This window comes from Lytechinus variegatus, chromosome 8, assembly GCF_018143015.1.
Source record: "Lytechinus variegatus isolate NC3 chromosome 8, Lvar_3.0, whole genome shotgun sequence".
Taxonomy (NCBI): Eukaryota; Metazoa; Echinodermata; class Echinoidea; order Temnopleuroida; family Toxopneustidae; genus Lytechinus; species Lytechinus variegatus.
The window spans coordinates 18,991,674-19,012,631 of NC_054747.1; the positions used below are offsets into that span (position 1 = coordinate 18,991,674).

At 39.1% G+C, this 20,958-nt stretch overlaps 1 protein-coding gene and 1 long non-coding RNA gene across 2 annotated transcripts in view; both read left to right on the forward strand.

The window, feature by feature from the left end:
• The window catches only part of LOC121420112, a 94,563-nt gene that overhangs the window by 1,295 nt on the left and 72,310 nt on the right, over nucleotides 1-20,958 (forward strand). Inside the window, exon 2 of the mRNA XM_041614646.1 lies at nucleotides 15,668-15,960. Within this exon, the coding sequence (XP_041470580.1) occupies nucleotides 15,668-15,960 (293 nt within the window). The remainder of the gene's footprint in view (nucleotides 1-15,667; nucleotides 15,961-20,958) is intronic.
• On the forward strand, nucleotides 18,044-20,111 carry LOC121420113. Its single transcript, XR_005970703.1, has 3 exons — nucleotides 18,044-18,174; nucleotides 19,060-19,162; nucleotides 19,690-20,111. It is a non-coding gene; the product is annotated as an uncharacterized LOC121420113 (long non-coding RNA).

Sequence of the window (20,958 nt, forward strand, 5' to 3'; positions counted from 1 at the left end):
AAATAGTTAATGCAAAAGCAAAGCGTGAGCTGAAAATACTTGATATACCGACATGAAAAGGGGATATTTCTAGTGTTTGGGGGAATTCTTAAATTAGATAGATACATATGTTACTTATTAATCAAATCCGTACACGTAGCTCAAGCAGAAGTGTTATATTAAGCACCTGAAATGTGTCCATTTTATAATCATTCCCCTCGCTTTGTTTAATTCACAATTTTCCTGTTCTTCTTTTTCTCCTCCTATTCTTCTACACGTATAACCCTGCCAGATGAGGTTTGAAGTGGGTATATAAAATTAGTGTACGGTTGGCTGGTTAATTGAGCTGTCGGTCCGTTGTAAATCTTGCAGTTCAAAATATTTCCTCAGTTTTTAAAAAGCTCTCATGAATTTGAGCAAACACATTGGTGTTTGGTAAAGAACAAGACACATTTTCACATGTGTAGGAAATTATGTTGCCATGGTAACGTATATGGGGAAAAATAGGTGAAAAATGTTGTGGTTCGAAGCACTTTATCACTTTTCAACCAATTCTCATGAAATTTGAAACACTTATAGGTCTTCAGGTAAAGACGTGCAAGATAATTTTTTTTTGCATGTGTCAGAATTTATGTTGCCAAGGTAACAATGTATGTGGTGAAAATAAGGTTAAAATCTTGCAGTTTGAAGTACTTCAACATTCCTTAACCAATTCTCATGAAATTTGGCTCAAACATTGGTCTTGAGGTAAGATGAGCGATTTTTTTGTTATAAACAGTAGTTTCCATAATTTAAGTGGATTGTGGGAGGGAGAGGATGGCCTGCGAATTGATGTAGGCCCTTGCCCCTTAAACTCTAGGGCCTGTATTCTGAAGTCGGGTTTAACTTAAACTCAGGTTTAAAATTGTGGTTTAAGTATGGATAGCCAATTGTCACATAAATCACTAACAGTAGAGATATACTTCAGCTCATTTGGCTCTCAAATCATTCATAATTGTCTTATAAGTATAAATAGATGATTGTCTTCACAATCAATGAATGAGGAAAGAGCACAGTAAACATAAGAAACATACAACTTAATAAAAAATTTGATTCTTTTGGCTTCCCATACGTAAACCACAACAAACCTGAGTTTAAGTTAAACCCGACTTCAGAATACAAACCTATGTGCGAATAACAGCCATACCCATTAGGATTTGAAATAGATAATGTGCCGATAATGTAATAGGATGCCTACATGTAGCTGGAAAATGGAGGTCTGCGTATCATATGCCTACCAGGCCTTACTCTTAAATTGTAGGTGAACGGCCACGCCCAGGCAGATTTTGTTATGTAGTAGTTTACATAAAATTTTCTATTAAATTCTGGTGGGAGACGGTGGCCTGGGAATAATGTGCCTACTAGTACTAGGCCTTTCCCCTTAAATTATAGGTTAACGGCCACACTCTGACAGTTTTTTTAATCATTTTTTTACTTTAAATATTTTAAGTAGATTCTGACTAGGAGATGGCAGCCTGTGAATTATTTGCCTACTGGGCCTTGCCCCTTAAATTGTAGGTGAATGGCCACGCCCAGGCAGCTTTTATTAGGCAATAGTTTATATAATTCTAATAGATTCTGACTAGGAGATGGTGGCCTGTGAATTATGTGCCTATGGGCATTGCCCCTTAAATTGTAGGTGAACCGTCACGCCCAGTCATATCTTTGTATTTTTGAGACTGTAGTTTACATATTTTAAGTAGATTCTGGCTGGGAGATGGTAGCCTGTGAATTATGTGCCTACCGGACCTTGCCCGTTAAATTGTTTGTGAACGGCCACGCCCAGGCATATTTGTTATGCAGTAGTTTACATAATTCTATTAGATTCTGGCTGGGAGATGGTGGCCTGTGAATTATGTGCCTACCGGGCCTTGCCCCTTATATTGTAGGTGAACGGCCATGCCCAGTCATATCTTTATATTTTATAGACGGTAGTTCACATATTTTAAGTAGATTATGGCTGGGAGATGGTGACCAATGAATTATGTGCCTACTTGTACTAGGCCTTGCCCCTTAAATTGTAGGTGAACGGCCATGCCCAGGCAGATTTTTTTATGCAGTAGTTTACATAATTTTATTAGATCCTGGCTGGGAGATGGTGGCCTGTGAGTTATGTGCCTACTGGGCCTTGCCCCTTAAATTATAGGTGAACGGCCACGCCCATTCATATCTTAATATTTTTTTACACTGTAATTTACATATTTTAAGTAGATTCTGGCTGGGAGATGGTGGCCTGTGAATTATGTGCCTACCGGGCCTTGCCCCTTAAATTGTAGGTGAACGGCCACGCCCATTCATATCTTAATATTTTTTTACACTGTAATTTACATATTTTAAGTAGATTCTGGCTGGGAGATGGTGGCCTGTGAATTATGTGCCTACCGGGCTTTGCCCCTTAAACTGTAGGTGAACGGCCACGCCCAGGCAGATTTTTATATGTTTTTACATGTTAGTTTACATATTTCAAGTAGATTCTGGCTAGGAGATGGTGGCCTGTAAATTATGTGCCTTCTGGGCCTTGCCCCTTAAATTGTAGGTGAACGGCCACGCCCAGTCATATCTTTATATTTTTTACACAGTAATTTATATATTTTAAGTAGATTCTGGCTGGGAGACGGTGGCCTGTGAATTATGTGCCTACCGGGCCTTGCCCCTTAAATTGTAGGTGAACGGCCACGCCCAGTCAAATCTTTATATTTTGCAAACGGTAGTTTACATATTTTAAGTAGATTCTAGCTGGGAGACGGTGGCCTGTGAATTATGTGCCTACCGGGCCTTGCCCCTTAAATTGTAGGTGAACGGCCACGCCCAGGCAGATTTTTTTATGCGGTAGTTTACATAATTTTATTAGATCCTGGCTGGGAGATGGTGGCCTGTGAATTATGTGCCTACCGGGCCTTGCCCCTTAAATTGTAGGTGAACGGCCATGCCCAGTCATATCTTTAGATTTTGTAGACGGTAGTTCACATATTTTAAGTAGATTCTTGCTGGGAGATGGTGGCCTGTGAATAATGTGCCTACCGGGCCTTGCCCCTTAAATTGTAGGTGAACGGCAACGCCCAGTCATGTCTTTATATTTTTTACATGGAAATTTGCATGTTTTAAGTAGATTCTGGATGGGAGATGGCCTGTGACTTATGTGCCTACTGGGCCTTGCCCCTTAAATTATAGGTGAACGGCCACGCCCAGTCATATCTTTGTATTTTGTAGACGGTATTTTAGATATTTTAAGTAGATTCTGGCTGGGAGATGTTGGCCTGTGAATTATGTGCCTACCGGGCCTTGCCCCTTAAATTGTAGGTGAACGGCCACGCCCAGGCAGATTTTTTTTTTTTACATGTTAGTTTACATATTTCAAGTAGATTCTGGCTGGGAGATGGTGGCCTGTGAATTATGTGCCTACCGGGCTTTGCCCCTTAAACTGTAGGTGAACGGCCACGCCCAGGCAGATTTTTATATGTTTTTACATGTTAGTTTACATATTTCAAGTAGATTCTGGCTAGGAGATGGTGGCCTGTAAATTATGTGCCTTCTGGGCCTTGCCCCTTAAATTGTAGGTGAACGGCCACGCCCAGTCATATCTTTATATTTTTTTACACAGTAATTTATATATTTTAAGTAGATTCTGGCTGGGAGACGGTGGCCTGTGAATTATGTGCCTACCGGGCCTTGCCCCTTAAATTGTAGGTGAACGGCCACGCCCAGTCAAATCTTTATATTTTGCAAACGGTAGTTTACATATTTTAAGTAGATTCTAGCTGGGAGACGGTGGCCTGTGAATTATGTGCCTACCGGGCCTTGCCCCTTAAATTGTAGGTGAACGGCCACGCCCAGGCAGATTTTTTTATGCGGTAGTTTACATAATTTTATTAGATCCTGGCTGGGAGATGGTGGCCTGTGAATTATGTGCCTACTGGGCCTTGCCCCTTAAATTGTAGGTGAACGGCCACGCCCAGTCATATCTTTATATTTTTTTACACAGTAATTTATATATTTTAAGTAGATTCTGGCTGGGAGACGGTGGCCTGTGAATTATGTGCCTACCGGGCCTTGCCCCTTAAATTGTAGGTGAACGGCCATGCCCAGTCATATCTTTAGATTTTGTAGACGGTAGTTCACATATTTTAAGTAGATTCTTGCTGGGAGATGGTGGCCTGTGAATAATGTGCCTACCGGGCCTTGCCCCTTAAATTGTAGGTGAACGGCCACGCCCAGGCAGATTTTTATATTTTTTACATGTTAGTTTACATATTTCAAGTAGATTCTGGCTGGGAGATGGTGGCCTGTAAATTATGTGCCTTCTGGGCCTTGCCCCTTAAATTGTAGGTGAACGGCCACGCCCAGTCATATCTTTATATTTTTTTGCACAGTAATTTATATATTTTAAGTAGATTCTGGCTGGGAGACGGTGGCCTGTGAATTATGTGCCTACCAGGCCTTGCCCCTTAAATTGTAGGTGAACGGCCACGCCCAGTCAAATCTTTATATTTTGCAAACGGTAGTTTACATATTTTAAGTAGATTCTAGCTGGGAGACGGTGGCCTGTGAATTAGATGCCTACCGGGCCTTGCCCCTTTAATTGTAGGTGAACGGCCACGCCCAGTCAAATCTTTATATTTTGCAAACGGTAGTTTACATATTTTAAGTAGATTCTAGCTGGGAGACGGTGGCCTGTGAATTAGGTGCCTACCGGGTCTTGCCCCTTAAATTGTAGGTGAACGGCCACGCCCAGTCATGTCTTTATATTTTTTACATGGAAATTTGCATGTTTTAAGTAGATTCTGGATGGGAGATGGCCTGTGACTTATGTGCCTACTGGGCCTTGCCCCTTAAATTATAGGTGAACGGCCACGCCCATTCATATCTTAATATTTTTTTACACTGTAATTTACATATTTTAAGTAGATTCTGGCTGGGAGATGGTGGCCTGTGAATTATGTGCCTACCGGGCTTTGCCCCTTAAACTGTAGGTGAACGGCCACGCCCAGGCAGATTTTTATATGTTTTTACATGTTAGTTTACATATTTCAAGTAGATTCTGGCTAGGAGATGGTGGCCTGTAAATTATGTGCCTTCTGGGCCTTGCCCCTTAAATTGTAGGTGAACGGCCACGCCCAGTCATATCTTTATATTTTTTTACACAGTAATTTATATATTTTAAGTAGATTCTGGCTGGGAGACGGTGGCCTGTGAATTATGTGCCTACCAGGCCTTGCCCCTTAAATTGTAGGTGAACGGCCACGCCCAGTCAAATCTTTATATTTTGCAAACGGTAGTTTACATATTTTAAGTAGATTCTAGCTGGGAGACGGTGGCCTGTGAATTATGTGCCTACCGGGCCTTGCCCCTTAAATTGTAGGTGAACGGCCACGCCCAGGCAGATTTTTTTATGCGGTAGTTTACATAATTTTATTAGATCCTGGCTGGGAGATGGTGGCCTGTGAATTATGTGCCTACCGGGCTTTGCCCCTTAAACTGTAGGTGAACGGCCACGCCCAGGCAGATTTTTATGTTTTTACATGTTAGTTTACATATTTCAAGTAGATTCTGGCTAGGAGATGGTGGCCTGTAAATTATGTGCCTTCTGGGCCTTGCCCCTTAAATTGTAGGTGAACGGCCACGCCCAGTCATATCTTTATATTTTTTTACACAGTAATTTATATATTTTAAGTAGATTCTTGCTGGGAGATGGTGGCCTGTGAATAATGTGCCTACCGGGCCTTGCCCCTTAAATTGTAGGTGAACGGCCACGCCCAGTCATGTCTTTATATTTTTTACATGGAAATTTGCATGTTTTAAGTAGATTCTGGATGGGAGATGGCCTGTGACTTATGTGCCTACTGGGCCTTGCCCCTTAAATTATAGGTGAACGGCCACGCCCAGTCATATCTTTGTATTTTGTAGACGGTATTTTAGATATTTTAAGTAGATTCTGGCTGGGAGATGTTGGCCTGTGAATTATGTGCCTACCGGGCCTTGCCCCTTAAATTGTAGGTGAACGGCCACGCCCAGGCAGATTTTTTTTTTTTACATGTTAGTTTACATATTTCAAGTAGATTCTGGCTGGGAGATGGTGGCCTGTGAATTATGTGCCTACCGGGCTTTGCCCCTTAAACTGTAGGTGAACGGCCATGCCCAGGCAGATTTTTATATATTTTTACCTGTTATATTTCAAGTAGATTCTGGCTAGGAGATGGTGGCCTGTGAATTATGTGCCTACCGGGTCTTGCCCCTTAAATTGTAGGTGAACGGCCACGCCCAGTCATGTCTTTATATTTTTTTACACAGTAATTTATATATTTTAAGGAGATTCTGGCTGGGAGATGGTGGCCTGTGAATTATGTGCCTACCGGGTCTTGCCCCTTAAATTGTAGGTGAACAGCCACGCCCAGTCATGTCTTTATATTTTTTTACACAGTAATTTATGTATTTTAAGGAGATTCTGGCTGGGAGACGGTGGCCTGTGAATTATGTGCCTACCGGGCCTTGCCCATTGATTTGTAGATGAACGGCCACGCCCAGTCATATCTTTTTATTTTGTAGACAGTATTTTACCTTTTTTAAGTAGATTCTGGCTGGGAGATGGTGGCCTGTGAATAATGTGCCTACTGGGCCTCGTCCCTTAAATTGTAGGTGAACGGCCACGCCCAGGCAGCTTTTATTAGGCAGTAATTTACATATTTTAAGTAGATTCTGGCTGGGAGACGGTGGCCTGTGAATTATGTGCCTACCGGGCCTTGCCCCTTAAATTGTAGGTGAACGGCCATGCCCAGTCATATCTTTAGATTTTGTAGACGGTAGTTCACATATTTTAAGTAGATTCTTGCTGGGAGATGGTGGCCTGTGAATAATGTGCCTACCGGGCCTTGCCCCTTAAATTGTAGGTGAACGGCCACGCCCAGGCAGATTTTTATATTTTTTACATGTTAGTTTACATATTTCAAGTAGATTCTGGCTGGGAGATGGTGGCCTGTAAATTATGTGCCTTCTGGGCCTTGCCCCTTAAATTGTAGGTGAACGGCCACGCCCAGTCATATCTTTATATTTTTTTACACAGTAATTTATATATTTTAAGTAGATTCTGGCTGGGAGACGGTGGCCTGTGAATTATGTGCCTACCAGGCCTTGCCCCTTAAATTGTAGGTGAACGGCCACGCCCAGTCAAATCTTTATATTTTGCAAACGGTAGTTTACATATTTTAAGTAGATTCTAGCTGGGAGACGGTGGCCTGTGAATTAGATGCCTACCGGGCCTTGCCTCTTTAATTGTAGGTGAACGGCCACGCCCAGTCAAATCTTTATATTTTGCAAACGGTAGTTTACATATTTTAAGTAGATTCTAGCTGGGAGACGGTGGCCTGTGAATTAGATGCCTACCGGTTCTTGCCCCTTAAATTGTAGGTGAACGGCCACGCCCAAGTCATGTCTTTATATTTTTTACATATTTTAAGTAGATTCTGGCTGGTAATGGTGGCCTGTGAATTATGCGCCTACCGGGCCTTGCCCCTTAAATTGGAGGTGAACGGCCACGCCCATTCATATCTTTACGATTTTGTAGACGGTATTTTAGATTTTTTAAGTAGATTTTTGCTGGGAGATGGTGGCCTGTAAATTATGTGCCTACTGGGCCTTGCCCCTTAAATTGTAGGTGAACGGCCACGCCCGGGCAGATTTTTCTATGCAGTAGTTTACATAATTTTATTAGATTCTGGCTGGGAGACGGTGGCCTGTGAATTATGTGCCTACTGGGCCTTGCCCCTTAAATTGTAGGTGAACGGCCACGCCCAGGCAGATTTTTCTATGCAGTAGTTTACATAATGTTATTAGATTCTGGCTGGGAGATGGTGGCCTGTGAATTATGTGCCTACTGGGCCTTGCCCCTTAAATTGTAGGTGAACGGCCACGCCCAGGCAGATTTTTCTATGCAGTAATTTACATAATGTTATTAGATTCTGGCTGGGAGATGGTGGCCTGTGAATTATGTGCCTACCGGGCTTTGCCCATTAAACTGTTAGTAAACGGCCACACCCAGGCAGATTTTATTAGGCAGTAGTTTACATATTTTAAGTAGATTCTGGCTGGTAATGGTGGCCTGTGAATTATGTGCCTACCGGGCCTTGCCCCTTAAATTGGAGGTGAACGGCCACGCCCATTCATATCTTTAAGATTTTGAGACTGTAGTTTACATATTTTAAGTAGATTCAGGCTGGGAGATGGTGGCCTGTAAATTATGTGCCTACTGGGCCTTGCCCCTTAAATTGTAGGTGAACGGCCACGCCCAGTCATGTCTTTATATTTTTTTACACAATAATTTATATATTTTAAGGAGATTCTGGCTGGGAGACGGTGGCCTGTGAATTATGTGCCTACCGGGTCTTGCCCCTTAAATTGTAGGTGAACGGCCACGCCCATTCATATCTTAATATTTTTTTACACAGTAATTTACATATTTTAAGTAGATTCTGGCTGGGAGATGGTGGCCTGTAAATTATGTGCCTACCGGGTCTTGCCCCTTAAATTGTAGGTGAACGACCACGCCCAAGCAGATTTTTTATGCAGTAGTTTACATAATTTTATTAGATTCTGGCTGGGAGACTGTGGCCTGTGAATTATGTGCCTACCGGGCCTTCCCCATTGATTTGTAGGTGAACGGCCACGCCCAGTCATATCTTTTTATTTTGTAGACAGTATTTTACCTTTTTTAAGTAGATTCTGGCTGGGAGATGGTGGCCTGTGAATAATGTGCCTACTGGGCCTTGCCCCTTAAATTGTAGGTGAACGGCCACGCCCAGGCAGCTTTTATTAGGCAGTAATTTACATAATTTTATTAGATTCTGGCTGGAGACGGTGGCCTGTGAATAATGTGCCTACCGGGCCTTGCCCCTTAAACTGTAGGTGAACGGCCACGCCCAGTCATGTCTTTATATTTTTTTACACAATAATTTATATATTTTAAGTAGATTCTGGCTGGGAGACGGTGGCCTGTGAATTATGTGCCTACTGGGTCTTGCCCCTTAAATTGTAGGTGAACGGCCACGCCCATTCATATCTTAATATTTTTTTACACTGTAATTTACATATTTTAAGTAGATTCTGGCTGGGAGATGGTGGCCTGTGAATTATGTGCCTACCGGGCTTTGCCCCTTAAACTGTAGGTGAACGGCCACGCCCGGTCATATCTTTGTATTTTGTAGACGGTATTTTAGATATTTTAAGTAGATTCTGGCTGGGAGATGGTGGCCTGTGAATTATGTGCCTACCGGGCCTTGCCCCTTAAATTGTAGGTGAACGGCCACGCCCAGGCAGATTTTTATATTTTTCACATGTTAGTTTACATATTTCAAGTAGATTCTGGCTGGGAGATGGTGGCCTGTAAATTATGTGCCTTCTGGGCCTTGCCCCTTAAATTGTAGGTGAACGGCCACGCCCAGTCATATCTTTATATTTTTTTACACAGTAATTTATATATTTTAAGTAGATTCTGGCTGGGAGACGGTGGCCTGTGAATTATGTGCCTACAAGGCCTTGCCCCTGAAATTGTAGGTGAACGGCCACGTCCAGTCATATCTTTGTAAATTTGTAGACGGTATTTTAGATATTTTAAGTAGATTCTGGCTGGGAGATGTTGGCCTGTGAATTATGTGCCTACCGGGCCTTGCCACTTAAATTGTAGGTGAACGGCCACGCCCAGGCAGATTTTTATATTTTTTACATGTTAGTTTACATATTTCAAGTAGATTCTGGCTGGGAGATGGTGGCCTGTAAATTATGTGCCTTCTGGGCCTTGCCCCTTAAATTGTAGGTGAACGGCCACGCCCAGTCATATCTTTATATTTTTTTACACAGTAATTTATATATTTTAAGTAGATTCTGGCTGGGAGACGGTGGCCTGTGAATTATGTGCCTACCAGGCCTTGCCCCTTAAATTGTAGGTGAACGGCCACGCCCAGTCAAATCTTTATATTTTGCAAACGGTAGTTTACATATTTTAAGTAGATTCTAGCTGGGAGACGGTGGCCTGTGAATTATGTGCCTACAGGGCCTTGCCTCTTTAATTGTAGGTGAACGGCCACGCCCAGTCAAATCTTTATATTTTGCAAACGGTAGTTTACATATTTTAAGTAGATTCTAGCTGGGAGACAGTGGCCTGTGAATTAGATGCCTACCGGGCCTTGCCCCTTAAATTGTAGGTGAACGGCCACGTCCAGTCATATCTTTATATTTTTTTACACAATAATTTATATATTTTAAGGAGATTCTGGCTGGGAGACGGTGGCCTGTGAATTATGTGCCTACCGGTTCTTGCCCCTTAAATTGTAGGTGAACGGCCACGCCCAGTCATGTCTTTATATTTTTTACATATTTTAAGTAGATTCTGGCTGGTAATGGTGGCCTGTGAATTATGCGCCTACCGGGCCTTGCCCCTTAAATTGGAGGTGAACGGCCACGCCCATTCATATCTTTACGATTTTGTAGACGGTATTTTAGATTTTTTAAGTACATTTTTGCTGGGAGATGGTGGCCTGTGAATCATGTGCCTACCGGGCTTTGCCCATTAAACTGTAGGTAAACGGCCACACCCAGGCAGATTTTATTAGGCAGTAGTTCACATATTTTAAGTAGATTCAGGCTGGGAGATGGTGGCCTGTGAATTATGTGCCTACTGGGCCTTGCCCCTTAAATTGTAGGTGAACGGCCACGCCCGGGCAGATTTTTCTATGCAGTAGTTTACATAATGTTATTAGATTCTGGCTGGGAGACGGTGGCCTGTGAATTATGTGCCTACCGGGCTTTGCCCATTAAACTGTTAGTAAACGGCCACACCCAGGCAGATTTTATTAGGCAGTAGTTTACATATTTTAAGTAGATTCTGGCTGGTAATGGTGGCCTGTGAATTATGTGCCTACCGGGCCTTGCCCCTTAAATTGGAGGTGAACGGCCACGCCCATTCATATCTTTAAGATTTTGAGACTGTAGTTTACATATTTTAAGTAGATTCAGGCTGGGAGATGGTGGCCTGTAAATAATGTGCCTACTGGGCCTTGCCCCTTAAATTGTAGGTGAACGGCCACGCCCAGTCATGTCTTTATATTTTTTTACACAATAATTTATATATTTTAAGGAGATTCTGGCTGGGAGACGGTGGCCTGTGAATTATGTGCCTACCGGGCCTTGCCCCTTAATTTGTAGGTGAACGGCCACGCCCAGTCATATCTTTTTATTTTGTAGACAGTATTTTACCTTTTTTAAGTAGATTCTGGCTGGGAGATGGTGGCCTGTGAATAATGTGCCTACTGGACCTCGTCCCTTAAATTGTAGGTGAACGGCCACGCCCAGGCAGCTTTTATTAGGCAGTAATTTACATAATTTTATTAGATTCTGGCTGGAGACGGTGGCCTGTGAATAATGTGCCTACCGGGCCTTGCCCCTTAAATTGTAGATGAACGGCCATGCCCAGTCATATCTTTATATTTTTTCACAAGGTAGTTTACATACAGGATATTCCTCTAAAGCACAGGCTGAAAATTCTTGATATTCATATAAAAGTATACAGATCTCACTAATCATAATGCGAGCAAGTAGCGCTAGCTGATAGGTTTTGATCATCAAACCTGAAAAGGAATAATTTGAGAACTTTATGGAATACATATAGAGAATAGGAACCTCACAAATCAAATATTGCGAGTACAAAGCGCGAGCTGAAAAATTTTGATATTCAGCACTTTGCACCATATCAGCCTATTAAGCAAGATAGGTATCTCATCAAACAGGCAATGCGAGCGCAAAGTGCAAGCAAAAGTTTTGTGTAGAGACAAGTTTTATTCACTCATCTTCCTCCTCTTTTCTCTCCTCTCCTTTCCCTTCTTGTTTTTTCTTCCCCCTTTTATCTTTTGCGTTGCCAATAGGGGGTCACGGCCTGTATCCCCCCTCTCCCCCCTGTTACACCCATCACCATGGCAAAACAATTTTTCAGACAAATGTGAAACAAGTGTATCTTTAGCTTAAGACCAAACTTTGAGTTAAATTTCATGAGAATTGGTTAAAAACTGATGAAGTAGTTGGAACTGCAATGTATACCTTATTTCTGCCATATATATTGTATACATCTACAGCAACATGATTTTGCAAAACGAGTGTGTCTTGCACATCTTTACCTCTAGACCAATGTGTGTGCAAATTCATGAGAATTGAAAAAAAAAACTCTATGAACCACAAGATATGCATTGCACCAACAGCCCGACCGACCGTCCAAACTGTATGCTGTTACCAACATGTACTACAAACTTTCATTGGTGGAGGGATAAAAATTGTGACTGGGCATGGTTGTCCACCTACGGTTGAAATAGTGCTTAAAATTTTCCAGATTTTCTCTGATTTTTCCCTTTTTCAGATCGGAATGTCAAAATGTTTCTGTTCACGATTTGCGCTAGTATTATTCATGTAGGAAGCTACCCATCCTTTTCATAATTACAAAATATGAATAGAGTGTCCCATGTTAAGGTCTAAATCTCAACATTTTCCGCTTGCACTTAATAGCTCTCACTTCAATTGTTTATTTACATACCTATCCTGTTCATAATTACAAAAAGTACTTAGAGTGTCCAGGTTATAGGTTGGAATACCAAACATTTCAGGTCGCGCTTCGCGTTTGCATTGTTGAAATATGTATCATCTTCATGGTAACTCCAAACAGCCCTTAACAGTTCACTTTTTGATCAAGACAGTGTCAAAAAGTTAAGCTCGCAGTAATTATTAAGTTATATACAGCATCTTTTTTTTTTTCAATTTGTTTCCCCTCCACAGGGATTTTATTATTATTCAAACATAACAAGATATCTTTTCAATGACAAATCAAATTAATAACAACAAAATACAGTACAAGAGTAATTGCAACAAATATATAAATTGAACTGTCAGGTTCACATAATAGTAAACAATTTAAGAAACAAGCGAGGAGTAAATGAACAATAATATTCATATGTATAATTGTACATGGAAAGGGAACTGAACAGATCACCTCATGTAAACATGGCACGTAATTGACACCATATCTTTGTAAACTTTACCATTTTACAATTTGACTCTGCGATATATTTTTCATTCTTGAAATAGTTCTGAAGTGCAAATTTGATATTATCAAAAACAGGTAATTGATGTTTTACTCTGGAAGTGTAAATCATTTGCCGTATCACTATCAATAAACAATTTAATGCATGATTACTTGAACCTCTTAAGCCAAATAATTTTTCTTTATTAGAGAAAAATATTCTATTTCCAGTTTTAAGAAATATCCATTGTTCAAACTTGTCCCATATATGTTTAATACATGTACATTCACAAAGTAGATGAGTGACTGTTTCACGGTGTACATTACAAAAAGTACATTCTTTTTGTTGAGCTAAATTAATTTTAAACAATATTTCATTTGTATATAAAATGCGTTGCATTATTTTGAACTGAAACCAACGTAAATTCACATCGGTAGTACAACTGAATCCAATAGAGCAATACGACTGCCATTGCTTATCATTCATATCGAATATACACTTCCACTTAAGAAAACTTTTACACTCCACTTTTCTTTTCTTTTTAAGAATCGTATTGATGTGTGAACAACCTTTATCATATTTCATAACAAGTGCTATTGTATCAGGGATAATAGGTTCTTGGAACTTGCTAAAGTGTGTGCCATTGCTAAAACCGTCTCTTATAGCATCACATAATCCACGGTAAAAAAGAAAATTTATTTGAACATTGTATTTTTCCTGAAGGTCATTCAAAGAGAGGAAATTGCCATGTACATCTAAAATATCATTAACAAAACGAACACCCCTATTAGAGATCTACTGTGAATTGAGCTATTACCTATTTTGATAAAATCATTGTTCCATAAGGGTTGGCAAGGTATATCATTACAGTGCATAGATAACGGTGTGCTATACGCTAAGAACATTTCTTTCCAAAAAGTATTTTTAATTTCGTGTGCCAGTCTAAAAAAATAGCTATTTCCCATATAAAGATCCAAGTTTTTAGTTTTATGCAAAAAAGAGTGGAGAAGACAAATAATATTACCGTCAATGGAACCGTTTATCATTTTTTTCATCCAAGAAATTTTCAATGACTGGCAATGCAGATTTATGTCTATCATTTTTACTCCACCTTCAGAATAACTCTGAGACATTTGATTTCTACTTACTTTATCTGGTTTCTCTCCCCATATGAATCTATGAAATTGGGAATTTACATCTTATATACAGCATCTTGTTCGTGATGAAAAACAATGCTCAGAATGTTCAATTCTCAGGACAAAATACATGAAATTTTCCAAAATATTTAGCTCCCACCTTGTGCTTGCAGTATTTAATGAGAGCTTATTACATACAATTATCTTGTTTATAAGAATATAGCTGAGAAACAACTGTTAGGACTACCCCTTCAAAGAAACCAACCAAAATCAGCTTTCAGCTGCTGTTCTGGGAAATTTGTGGATGAAAATATTTTTTTGCCCCCCCATAGCAAAAGTTGGATCTTCCTCTGCATTGTAGCTGCATGTGGCCAAATTCCCAGGAAAACTCATTACAGATCAAACTACTTCCCCATTTTTTATTTGCCAGTGCTCATGAAATTTGGCACTAACGTTGAACTTCGGATATAAACAATTCCCATTTTCCAAATGCGGTGTTGGAAAATAAAAACAAACAGGAAAAATAATTGCTGGTCAAACTAAATTTGGCAAAAATCATTCATCTTGGCTTAAGGTAAAGACATGCAAAATTCATTTTCCAAATGTATTGGAAACTGTGTTGCAATGGTAAGGACATAGGGTGGGGGTATTAGTCACCTTCAGTGGTAGTTTTATCATTTTCTTTTCCTTTTTTCCCATTTTTTTACGCCGCCAATACAAGGCTGCGGTCGCTCTCCCCCACACCCGCCCCGGTTTGTCCTATGAATTTTGACATAGGATTGTGCGGAATTCAGTTTATAGCTTTATGACAAAAAATGCTAATCAAATTGGGTATTAAACAAAATAATTCCCTGTAGTAAGATTGGGATGGTTTTTCTGGTCATTGGTCCTTTTTCATTTTTTAAAATACTTGATGATAATTTTCAGTGGAAATTTTGGAGGGCTTCATTATTACAAAATAGCACATTAGACACAGGTTTCAATATGGGCCCTACGCTTTTCAGCTTAGGAGGTGTTTCACAGAGGGTTAAGTTCGACTTACCGCCCTTTCACACAGTAAAAAAAATGTAATTTGAATGATGATTCCAGTGAAAAATAAGGCAAATGACAAGTTTTTAGCACATGTGAAACCAAACTAGAATCATGAACGCTAGTCACAATCACAAATTCAAAGTGTACTCTGGAGTTGAATTCCAGTTAAGTTTCACTCAAATTACGGTGTGAGTTTTCCTTGTTAAAGGTTCGATGATTTTAAAGACTTAATTGCTATCATCATTACAATGATAATTCAATGTTCATGTGTGAAAAGGCCCTTTGAGTCGTGCTTGAATACTGATGCACAAATTAAAATCTGGCTCTATGGCACACATCATTCAAATTACAATCTTTGTGAAAGAACACCCCCAGATTCGTTAAACTTGAATTCTTTAACAGAAAGTCAATTTGTGAAATTGGTTTCTTCAGTCCAAGGTCAGATGGTTCGCGTGTGAGTGTCGTCTTTACCGATCAAATGTCCGAGAAAGAAATCTTGGCCTACGCCAGTACCTTCACCGAAGCCGATTGGTCGTACATAGGCCATGACCTTGGTTACAATGCCCAAGAACTGAACAACCTTCGTAGACGATGTCCAAGGCTCAGAGATGCTTTCTTTTTGATGATTAAGATGTGGCGTGACAACGGGGGCGTCCGTAAGCCTGGAGGCTCCGTCTATGTGAAGAAGCTGACGATGACGTTCAATAGATCTCCTCCTAGTAAACGTAAGTTGTTAAGAGTTTTTTAGGTAGACGTAGTTAGGCTTCATATTAATTTTATGATGATGGGTAAATTTGGCAGATTTTTCTGCACCCACTTTGTGTACATGTACTTTCTCATCCTATGTGATCTAATCCTGGTTGTATACCACCTACATAAAGAGCGAAGTTGGCTCAGTTGGTAAGTGTCGAACCAAAGATCGCGGGTTAGACTCCACCCCGGGCGGATGACTGAAGCCGGTGCATTGTGTGTAAATGTCTCTCCCATGGTCCATAGATGCAGGCTACATGTATTTTACAGTAGAAAACACTCCATACCTTGGATAGGACGTGAAATGGAGGCCCCTCTTAGAGGAGAGTCACCTGCTTGCACGTTAAGAACCCACTCCACTATTCTTATAAGAGTGGGGGAAACCCTGGTGTAGTGGTCCACCTGCATTCCCCCAATCAGTTATATCGGGAGGAGAGACCTGATTCAGTTCGCTTCTCGCCTTCCAGGCACAGGTGACACTAAACAAATCCTATGATAATCATTTGTCTAATTGCCAAGTAGCCCATTTTCCATTTTACCTAATTTTTAGTCAGGCTTTACCCCTTTTGTCTATTACTGTATCCAATTGGTCTAACACCATAGTCTGTATAATTAAATGAACTGTTTATGAGCAAAATTTTTATTACACAAATGAAAAATGATAAGTAGACGAAGTGGAAATTCGACCAACCAAGAATTAGACAAATTAAAATTAGATTAAGTGGGTGTAAGGCCAGTTTAATCTAGGCTAAATGGCAATAAGACCAAATTGCTTGTAGACCAAATAGGTTATCCCATATGCTATTAGACTATGTGAGAAGTAGACCAACTGCTTGTATACCAAATGGCCTGTATTCTGAAGTTGGGTTTAACTTAATCTCAGGTTTAAAGTTATGGATAGCCAATTGTTACATAAATCAATAACGCCGAGATATCATATTTCAGTTCATTTGGCTCTCAAATCATTCATTATTGTCTAGGATGTATAAATAGATGATTGTCTCTACTATCGAAAAGAGCACAGTAAAAAGGAAAGAGCACAGTAAACATAAGAAACGTACAAAATAACAATTTTGAATCTTGGAATGACCATAACAATTTAAGAGATTAGACCATGGTCTATAAAGTTAAACCTGATTTTCAGAATACGGGTCAGTGAATGTAAACCTTGAGATGTATGCGTGGAGACTTTATGTGAAGAAGCTGATTTCAGCATTCAACAGATTCAGAATTCCTCGTTTATTCAGAGATCCTTTATTTTTTTGCTAGTTGTAATGAGGCTGTGGAGCACTATTTTAAAAAGTATTTGGTCGGCCAACTTGGAGAGTGATCCAGGTTAAAATTATGTAAGATGGTATAAAGTAGACCGAGACCCTGAGGTTAGACTTTCTGGAGTATTACGAAGTTGTTGATCAATACAAACTGTTGATTGGATCAAGTGGCTACCGTTCAAGCAGGTACATAGGCCTGTTGCTATAGTCTGGTGGGAAGGGACAGTGATTTTCTGTTTTACTGGTAACAAAATTGAAATTCCCTTTTGTTCGTACTCTTTTCATGTTAAAATTCATGGCGTTCGCCTTTGCGAAACGGAATTCAGGTTTTGCTGTGTACATTTTCAGTGAGAAACAGAATTTCCATTTTTAGATCGAGTTGAAACGGAATTACAGATTTTCAGAAGCAGTAAAGAGCAATTTTGAAACGGCAAATCACTGTCTCTAGGTGGTTTGTTTAATGAAGAAAAATCCAGAAAAATCATTGTGCAAGAGAGTTCATCTTACTCATCTAATTTGTTCACTGTGGTCTTATGAGACTGTTTTGAATGTTAAAAATTCACCTATCTTATAATCGCTTTGATGAACTTAGAGAAATCGTCCCTGTTTTCACGAAGTGACGGATAAGAGGAAAATTTTCACTTTTTTCAATTTTGAGTTTTTTGCATTTTTGGACATCTATGACTTATATCTTGAACCTCAAAAAGTTTCAGATCACTAAAATGTCCAATAACGTTGCTATGACGACATGACATTCAAGAAAATACCGGGTAAAGGGATTTCTTGTTTTCACGAAGTGACGGATAAGCAGCCGCCAATACGTGAAAACAAACGAATACGCTTTGCACTCAAGAGTTTTTTCACGAAGTGACGGAAGGCAAATGTTTACAGTTTGGAACAGCCGAAGACCATGAAATGGTGAGTTTTTTTGTAAATGTAGGAAATGAAATAAATGTAATGCAGCCTTTAAAGTCATGTCGAGTGATTTCAACTCTTTTTAAACGTCTCTGATAGCAAAAATCCTTAAAATAATGTCCAATCTCTACATACATTGCCCCACATATTTATTTTCGTGTCAGTGAAAAGAGTATTGCGTGTACTTTTTTGTCTCTCAATCGAACTTAATGTAAATTTAGTCAAACCATAAGGGTTAGAATATTTTATAACATTTATCAAGACTAAATAGATTTAATGAAGGCTGAGGATTTGGTGAAATAGTCGTATAGGCCTATAGGGGCATTAGTTTAGGCCTAGATCTAGTCTAATTTACATGCATTGCCATTGGCATTGTGTTAACTCGTACTCGTTAAGTTCTAACTTGTCTTCACAAGTTCCCAGGCCATATGAATAGTATTTGCAATAAATTTCCATAAAAAAATCACAAATGAATACATAGATTTTATTGTCTGCTTTGCTATAGTGAACTCATCATGTAATTACATACTTTAAAAAATATGTAATGGAAAGATACCCCCGGGGGGGGGGGGTCTATAAATAACAATATGAATGCTGAGATCATGAATTAATTTGGTAAAGTTAGTGGCCAACCTATGTGGGCAAATAAGTTGAGTCCTTAGTTAAACTGAAGATTACTGGGGATTTATGTTTTAAATCAATCATCTCATGTCCAGACTCAGTCTACATCTAATGTAGATAGAGCTTTATACGTTGTTGTTTTGTGGCCACTTCCTCGCCCTTATCTCTATAACGTTTTACAGTACTAACTGAAAGAATCTACATAAATAACTGCACCTCGGATTTGATCATAATCATGATGATGAAGATATTTTCATTTTTTTTCAGATGCAGTATATACAATAAGCGATGTTTCAGAGAACAAATGAGAGAAGTCCTGGAACTGGTACACCTGCTATTTAACAATGCTGATGGTCAGATACAATTCCAGGTGAGAATTTTCATAGTGTTATAAACTCATATGACATCCTGTCAGTATAAGCAATTCATTGATTTTCACTCACTACCAAAATTAATTTCAATTGCAAATCTAGTAAACAATGAAGCTATAAAACTACGTTGATTCAAAGTTATAATCAGAAAATATTAATTTTGGAATACGTTATAATTTAGCAGATATACATGTATTTCTAAGTTGTAAAAGAACATTCTCATTTTAACAGATGCTTGGTGTACTGCCCTAGAGCATTACAAATTTGACATGTGATCATATTTTCAGCTGAAACTTTCTTATATTAAAATTGGAAACATCTAATTGAAATATTTGCTTTAATTATCAGTGGTAAATAGAGTGTATAAAGTATATTCTTGTACCATACTGACTGGGGAGGTTTATGTTTGGTAAGGGTAATTTAAAATATTGAGTCTGCTATCTATTCTACAAACTTGATATTGGATTGACAAAAAACTTTGAAAACAAACAGATAATTTGTACATTATTTCATTCCACACACATAGGTTAGATCCAGGGGCCGACACGCTTGTCAGATGGGTCATTGATGATTCCCTGAACATCGCAGATATGATCTGATTTGGTGACATGACAGTGGAATTGGTAGTGACTGGATTTTTATAGTGTGCCCTGGTTTTGAACTATTGAAGTAACCAAACTAGAAACATCTTCTGAGAACTCTGACTGCAATTCTAATGATGAAACTCTGTCTACACTTGTGAAAATGTGAAGGAGTTGGCTCTACCTCGTGGCCTTTCAGGTTCAGTGCTCTCATCTAACTTTTTCTTTTTCCAGCTGGGTAACTGATACCAATTTTAATTTTCTTGAGATTTTGACTTCAACATAAGTTTAGTTTTAATTTTGATAGGACTTTCAAATCTGGTTTCATTTTTAGAGCAGTGTATTATATAAAGAAACTATACTGCTTGAACTACATTGTATATGTCTCTGCTCTTATAGTGATATGATTATGAACTCCTTTAAAAATATTTTATATATACAGTCAAATATAAAGTTCAGAATAGTCACTTATCTGCTATACTTACATGTTAAAATTGCTTATACACATCGTCCACATATGGATGCAGAATAATTACCCTTTTTCATTCATTTGTTTCGCATGTTTTCATTTTGCTTGGTGCTATCTAAAAAACAGAAATACTGCATATTTCTACATTTAAAATAAAACTGAATGTTATTAGCTGTATTCTGTTAATACTTCATATTCTTTAATAATAACAATCATACAATTTAGACTGACATGCATTGTGAAACTCGATAGCTGCATGATATATTACTAGTAAGGATGTAGGGGTGAAAATCATATTAGGTTTTTGTGAATTCATTTTCAAAAGCCAAATGTGTTAATACAGACACCCCCCCCCTTCCATGAGGTAATATTCTATTGGTTTATCAGGGGTGTGAGAATTCTTAAGCTGATTTTAGTTATTTTTTGGCTTTTTATTTTAAGCTTGATATCCCACTTTTCTGTACAATAGTTTGAGAGCTCATTCAATTTAATCCCCCAACTCTTTACAGAATTTTCAGGTCTTTATTTGTCATCGCTCACACACCTGGTTCATGCAGTCGATGTGTCGTAATTTTATTCCAGAAAATCCAACTGTTAGATTTTGTTAATGATTGTTATTCAGGAAAGAAGTAATACATGATTATTTTTAGCTTGAGGTTAAAGATACACTGCAGCACATGTTTTTCTGTCTATTTGTAGTAAGAATTTTACTCTTTTTTTAAATCCCACTAGATCAAAGATGTTA